This window comes from Callorhinus ursinus, unplaced genomic scaffold (genome assembly GCF_003265705.2).
Source record: "Callorhinus ursinus isolate GAN/ISIS: 27379988/994484 unplaced genomic scaffold, GSC_fseal_2.0 scaffold20, whole genome shotgun sequence".
NCBI classification, from domain to species: domain Eukaryota; kingdom Metazoa; phylum Chordata; class Mammalia; order Carnivora; family Otariidae; genus Callorhinus; species Callorhinus ursinus.
The window spans coordinates 29318453-29325944 of record NW_027397082.1 but is presented as its reverse complement, the minus strand read 5'-3'; the positions used below and the strand labels follow the sequence as shown (position 1 = coordinate 29325944).

Sequence of the window (7492 nt, the reverse complement as noted above, 5' to 3'; positions counted from 1 at the left end):
CCCTCCTCCCTCCCTCCCTCCCTCCTCCCTCCTCCCTCCTCCCTCGGTTCGTCCCGCCCCCGCCCCGGAAGCTCCCGCTGACCCCGCCCAGGCCCCGAGAAGGGGCGCTCCGGGCTCTCTTTTTCCTGTGGGGCCTGGCAGACGGTAGTGTCTCTTCGCATCCGCCAGGTAGAGGCCGAGTGAGCCTCCCCCCAGCACCTCGTCCGCGTTTCCCCGCCCGAGGAGCTCAGCGCCTGCGACCGCCGCTGTGCTTCCCGCCGAAATCGCTCAGACGCGCCCCTGGTGGCCCGCGCGGCTGCGAGCTTAAGAGCGCAGTTTCAGTCCTCGTATGAGGCGTTTGCCCACAGCCAGTTGAGTTTCATTTTCAGGTTAATAACAAAAGGAGACGCACCTGGACTTTCCCCGGAGCCCTCTGCGTTTTTAAGCGTCGGGTGGAGTTAGGGGTCTTTTGGCTGTAAACCGCGCTTGTTTGATGAAAATAGAAATCAGTCCTGCTCCCCTCAGCGGTAAGTCTTGAGCAAAAAAGTCAACTGCGTGATCCTGGGGCAGCGTCTCTCTGTGATTTAAAAGTAGAACTTTGAGTCATTAGGACACCCAGGACAACCTGGCTCTTGGGTGCTACCAGCTGCAGGTGAATATTTATTTACAAATAAGGGTGAAAATGCTTTAGGTCTTACTGCAGCACAAATAAGAGGGTGAAGCGAGGGTCCCACTGAGTACCCCTCCCTGAACAGAGAGGATGGGTGTTTAAGCCGCCCTTGTACTCCTTAGATAAACCTTAATCATTCGTGGCACTTGGAGGCGCACCCTGTTTATCCTGATTGGATCTACCTGAATCCGAACTAAATCCCGTCTAACCAGTAGAGTGAAGGTGAGCCTCGCAGGAGTCCTAGGAGCCTGTTAGAAATGCAGAATCTTGCCCTATTCCATATCTATTTAGAATCTTTGCATTTTAACAACATCCATCCATGGGTGGTTTGTGCACACAACACAGGGCGCTCACCTGGGGGAGTTGTGCAAAAATCCTTGGTCACATCCTGTACATTACAGTTAAATTAGAATCTCCAGGTGCAGGACCTAAAAGCAGTATTTTTTCACACTCCAGCGATTGCAAGGTAGTGCTCCAGTGAGACCCGTGCTGTCGGGTGTTTGGCCGCCCCTGCACGTGCTTCCCCGAGGAGGGTTCCATAGATGTTGGTCTGCAGACCACACTGGAAGGAGCTAGCAGCTGGGGTAAACCATAGAAGGGAATCAAGTCATTAAAATGCCTGGGTCCTTCTACCTTTTAGATTCCGCTCTTCTAGGGGCACAGGGGAAGGACGGATGAAGCTTTTTGAAAGCCATCTTCCAGAGAATTGGAAGTTACTGTTTCTTAAATTGTAATACTGCACATTTATACCGGGCTTCCCACCACCACCCAGATGGTGTCTAATGAAGTAATACAGGAGGCTAGTAAAGGCAAATTTAAGACGACACGCTCAGCGAAATTTACTTTCCCAGTTACACTTTTCCAAAATAAAGAATGTGGTTTAGTTCTCCGACGTGCTCTGTGGATTTCACGTATCCTAGTCTTTGGGGACACTCTCATCGCTTGGCTGTGGGTGATGGTAGTGATGATGTTTTTCTTGTTGAAAAGCGTATTTCAAAATTTCCTCCCTTTATTCTTCAAAGTCAGAGCAAATACAAGTCACAAGAAATGAAGTTACCAAATAGAACTGGGAAGGAAAGACATTGAGTATCTCCACCCTGCCCCTCTCCACGTCCCCCCTCCCCCCAATGGTTTCTTGTAAATCGTAAATCATGTTGAACAATTATAGCAATCAACTCTCCAGGGAGCTCATCCCAGTAAAGATCATGCTGCTTGGGGTCTCACCTGCCCCTTTGGTCCCTTCCCTACCCGGGTCGGTTGTGGCCTTGCTCCACCCTCTCCCTGAAGAAGCCCCTCCCACCCGCGCTATTTAGATTTCCTCACAGAGCTTAGAGTTTTCTAAGTCTCCTCAAGGCTGGTGAGAGATTTCCCGCTGTTAGCCTGTATTACCCTATGAAAAGGTAAACCTTTTAAATGTTGTGGGGTCAGTCCCGGGTGTGTGCTTTAGTTATGGAAGCCTCGGGGCTATAAAGGGCTTCCAGCAGCCCTAGTCCTGCCTCTCCCGAGGAGGAGGAAGGAAGCTGGAGCCCATCCCAGCCACAGCACCACCACCCCTGGTTGCCCTGATGAGTGTTGGAGCACTGAGGCAAGACGGCCATATCACTCTTTTTTAGGACAGTTCGTTACCTACCAGGAGTGTCTCCGACTGTGGGCTTCTCCCCCCCGGGTTGTTCTTTAAGGTGAGCTCTTTTAAGAAAAGTAATTTCTGTTTACATTTGATATATTTAAGCAGGACATTTCTTAATGCGAAGTAAGATTTTTGTCATTAGCTTTAAATCTAATGTGGAGCACAAATCTGCAGCACTCTTAGACTGAATTTTAGTTAATGTGCTAAGTACTGTAAAACTCCACAAGGGATCCAAATGTTGAAGGTTCTGAGGGCAAAGTGAGGATACTGAGTTATATTTGCACCTAAAATTAGATTTTGTTTTGTGTTCCATCGGAAGTTTAGAAGAATATGGAGTTAGCAAGTAGGACTCCACCTGAGAAATGTAAGAGAACATTAATTCTGGAGTATAAATAAGCAATGAAAGTTTACATGTAGATGTGTTTTAGAGAAGAATTCTCTTCACCTTGCCTTCAGAGAAGTCTCTGATTCTGGAGCTTTATTTTCTGAAGAGAACATTTATAATCTGTACTGTGCTATTAGGTGTTTTAAGTAATTTTTATATGAAATGTCAGTGTTCATTTATGCTTCCTGCATGTCTTTTTCAGCCTAGACTGCCATATTGTAGAGGGAGGTGTTGACCTCGCATGGCCATCAATTAAGCTCTTGCTAATCTTGGGCCTGCTGTGCTGGGGGTGGGGCCACAGTAACCAATGGAAACAGACAGTCTGTCCCTGCTAGGCTCTCCCAAGCAGTTCTGAAGACAATTTTAAACAAATCAGAGCAAGAGTGCTATGGGAGCATAGAACCATGAGACTTAATTTGTAGAAGGGGAAGGTCTTGTGGGAAGGTCGTATGTTTGAGCTGAGACCTTAAGGATTAGTTGGATTTAGCTAGACAGAAGGTTGGGTGGAGTATATTTGGGGAGATAATTACCATGTGTGGTCAAATCCCAGGGAGCAGAAAGCCTGGCACGTTCCAGGCACAGAAATGAATAAAGGAGTGGGGGTTTTTTTGCTGTTGTTGTTTTGTTTTTTGATGGGAGCGATGCAAGCTACATAAGTGTGTTGTAGGCCAAAGTTGCAAGGTCTAAGTACCCCCTTAGCTCTGTGGTTTGTGTTCCAGTGCCAGTGGGAAGCCACTGAGGTTTTGGAACAGGAGAATGACAGTCAGTTTAGAACACTTGAGCTGCAGATTGAGTTGCAGTAAGGGCTAGCCATTACACTTGAAGTAGTTTAAGAATCAGATAAGAATATCCTGGCATGGGCTGTTGGTACTAGATTTAGAAATGAGGATGTAGAAAGGGATAGGAGGGCGATGCAGAAAGAAAAAATTTTGACAATTGAAATCACAAAGGAATAAATTATTGAGCTCTTACTGTGCCATGATAACGGCTAGGGACTGAGCGTGGAATTGTGAGAAACCTTTGTATTACTTGTTGAAATCAAGAGTTCTTCAGTAGGATTCAGGAATGTTAAGGTGGTGAATGAAATCACTCCAGAGAGGTAATGAAGTCATTGGATTTGAGGGCTTGGGCAAAGTTGTCCAAGGATTACTTCACTTTCTGGAACCTCAGGATGACAGGTAAGCCTATTTATATCTGCAGCTGGGGTGCTATAGAAGAGTTTCAGAGAAAATGCTGCTTTCATTTATGGGGTATAGGGGCTATGGAGTAGAGTTTTGTATACCAGTCTGGGCCTCAGGAAGCCTGAGGCTGGGGACTTGAGTGTCCTGGGCCCAGGGCTAGTTGACCATGGAGATCAATATGAGGCTGCCTAGAAAAGGAATCACTGGAAGAAGCTGGGAGAACATATCTAAGGAATTAATAGAAAACCAGAAGACGATGCATCATCAGGAGCCAAAGGGAAAAAGGATTTCCAGAAGGAGTGGTTAAATCCTGCTGTGGGAGCAAGTAAAATGAAGATAAGAAAATTCTTTCTTGGCGAGAAAAGGTATTGCCCTTTCGATGGTGAGGAGTAGAGGTGATAGTAGAGGCCTGCCTTCTGAGATTTTACTGAGGGGGCCAGCAAATCAGCAAGTTGCTGGAGGCAAAGTTGATGTCAAGGAAAGGTATATTACAGCATTGGTTAGAAATGGGCATACTTAATTAAGGAGGTTGTCTTCGGTGAAGAGACTGTGAAGATAAATTTCTCTTGGCATCTGGGTGGCTCAGTTGATTGTCTGACTCAATCTCAGCTCAGGTCTTGACCCCCTTGATCAGGAGGGTTGTGAGTTCAAGCCCCACGTTGGGCTTATCCCTAGGCATGGAGCCCACTTAAAAAAATAATAATTTCTCTAGGTGAGTGGAGTTGGGACCAGAACAGTATTGTGATCCTGCTTATGATATCAGCTAATAAGAGAAGCAACTCTTTGTTTATAAATTTCTAGACTTTGTGGTAGTTCCTTTATTTGTTCTCTGTTCTTTGAACCAGATGAGAGATGATCAGTTCAAGGTAGGGGATATTAGAATAGTTGTTGAGGTTGCCATAGGCAACTCAGGGCTTTGGGAGAGTGGAGGGGGATGGAACTGTAGGCAGTGTTGAGGGCCCTTTTTAAGGTTGGTGGCCCTGATTTCTACACTAGTCATTCTCAGCTGGGAGCAGTTTTACCCCCAGGGAATATTTGGGAATACCTGGAGACCTTTGGGGTTGTTACATCTGGGGAGGGGGTGCTATTGGTCGCTACCCCACAACAAAGAATTATCTGGTCCAAAATACGAAACATTTTGCCTGGCTGTGTGCCCCTGAGCCACCCAGTATTAACCATGAAACATACTTAATCTTCTGGGCATTTTTTATTGGGCACATACAGTAAAGGAGGAGGAACATAAGAATTTCATTTGTAGGGGGATGGACTGAAGTCATTACAAAATTAGCCTTTTGCATGTTGGTAGTTATAAAAAAATAAAGTGCTACATAGAGTGACTACATCAAATACTTAAATTACTAAATTAGTAAATTTAATTATGTTGAGTCAAAATGGTAGTTTGTCAATAATTTGGTTTTCTCTGATAACTAGTGCAGTTGAGCATTTCCTGTTACACGTTTGCTCTGCCTTTTCTCTAGTAACAAGAAAATGTCCTTTTACTTGAGCAATGTAATAATCATGTTTTCCTCCAGTTCTGAAAAGTTCTCTCACTATTTCTAAATATTGGCTTATTTCATTCTTTTGTCTTCCCTTCTAACTTAAAATAACTGTTAGAATTGATAGGTTTTGGCTTGTTGACTGAAACTTCCAGATTGCTATTGTATTTTTTTAAGACTCATAATTTGTTCTTTTTCAGTCTCTGTGAGTAATACATCTTTGGGAGACCTGGGGTTGAATCTCAGCTCAAATGTATTCGGTGTATTTCTTAACATATTTTACTCTTCCTTTTTCACCTGTAAAATCAGGAAAACAAGATTTACTGCATATTCTTGTACATAATAAGTGAAAAATTATGTAAAGGAGTTTTTGCTTTCTTTTCAGCCACAAAAAGCTGCACCCAAGCTTGTTTGACGTCTGTCCTCTCAAGTGTCCATGATGCTGGGCCCCGAGGGAGGTGAAGGCTTTGTGGTCAAGCTCCGTGGCCTGCCCTGGTCCTGCTCTGTTGAGGATGTGCAGAATTTCCTTTCTGACTGCACAATTCATGATGGGGCTGCAGGCGTTCATTTCATCTACACTAGAGAAGGCAGGCAGAGTGGTGAGGCTTTTGTTGAACTTGAATCAGAAGATGATGTAAAAATGGCCCTTAAAAAAGACAGGGAAAGCATGGGACACCGGTACATTGAGGTGTTCAAATCCCACAGAACCGAGATGGATTGGGTGTTGAAGCACAGCGGTCCAAACAGTGCCGACACCGCCAATGATGGCTTCGTGCGGCTTCGAGGACTCCCATTTGGATGCACCAAGGAAGAAATTGTTCAGTTCTTCTCAGGGTTGGAAATTGTGCCAAACGGGATCACATTGCCTGTGGACCCCGAGGGCAAGATTACAGGGGAAGCCTTTGTGCAGTTTGCCTCCCAGGAGTTAGCCGAGAAGGCCCTAGGGAAGCACAAGGAGAGAATAGGGCACAGGTATATTGAAGTGTTCAAGAGCAGTCAGGAAGAAGTTAGGTCATACTCAGATCCCCCTCTGAAATTCATGTCTGTACAGCGGCCGGGGCCCTATGACCGCCCCGGCACAGCCAGGAGGTATATTGGCATTGTCAAGCAAGCGGGCCTGGAGAGGATGAGGTCTGGTGCATATAGTGCAGGCTATGGGGGCTATGAGGAGTACAGCGGCCTCAGCGATGGCTACGGCTTCACCACTGATCTGTTCGGGAGAGACCTCAGTTACTGTCTCTCGGGCATGTACGACCACAGATACGGAGACGGCGAGTTCACTGTCCAGAGTACCACTGGACACTGCGTCCACATGAGAGGGCTGCCATACAAAGCCACAGAGAACGACATTTACAACTTCTTCTCTCCACTCAACCCTGTGAGAGTCCATATTGAGATTGGCCCTGATGGAAGAGTGACGGGCGAAGCCGATGTCGAGTTTGCCACTCACGAAGAAGCTGTGGCAGCTATGTCCAAAGACCGGGCCAACATGCAACACAGATACATAGAACTTTTCCTGAATTCCACAACTGGGGCCAGCAATGGGGCATATAGCAGCCAGATGATGCAAGGCATGGGGGTGTCAGCCCAGTCCACTTACAGTGGCCTTGAGAGCCAGTCTGTGAGCGGCTGTTATGGGGCTGGCTATGGAGGCCAGAACAGCATGGGTGGATATGACTAGTTTTGTAGGAGCATTTGAGTTACTGCAATCATTTTCACAGGCAGCCAACAAGCAGTGAAAAGCAATTATTACTCTAGAGGAAGCTGTGGGACCCATTTTGCACCATGAGTTTGTGAAATCTGGATTAAAAAATTACCTCTTCAGTGTTTTCTCATGCAAACTTTCTTCTAGCATGTGATATTGAGTAAACTAAAACTATTTTCAGCTTTTCTCAATTAACATTTTGGTAGTGTACTTCAGAGTGATGTTATCTGAGTTAAAGTAGTTTTAAGTACATTAAATGGATCTTTTACACCACATCACCGTGAACACATTGGGGAGACGTGCTTTTTTGGAAAACTCAAGGTGCTAGATCCCTGATTCAAAGAGGAACATTTCTCATGTTTGTTCATTCTAGTTTATTTTCATTTAAAATCTTTTAGGTTAAGTTTAAGCTTTTAAAAATAAGTTAGTTTTGAAAATTGAGACACATT

At 45.4% G+C, this 7492-nt stretch overlaps 1 protein-coding gene across 9 annotated transcripts in view; it reads left to right on the top strand.

Annotated features, from left to right (window-relative positions):
• The window catches only part of HNRNPF (heterogeneous nuclear ribonucleoprotein F), a 35797-nt gene extending 28635 nt beyond the window's left edge, over window positions 1-7162 (top strand). For 3 of the 9 annotated variants that reach the window (XM_025880649.2, XM_073904484.1, XM_025880650.2), the window contains one exon: window positions 5724-7162. In XM_025880649.2, the coding sequence (XP_025736434.1) occupies window positions 5775-7019 (1245 nt within the window). In that variant the 5' untranslated portion in view covers window positions 5724-5774 and the 3' untranslated portion in view covers window positions 7020-7162. Of the gene's footprint in view, window positions 1-368; window positions 507-771; window positions 1145-2262; window positions 2329-5723 lie in introns of those variants that run through there. The other 6 variants (XM_025880644.2, XM_025880643.2, XM_025880646.2 and 3 more) reach the window with 4 other exon arrangements.
• The last annotated feature ends 330 nt before the right edge of the window (window positions 7163-7492 follow it).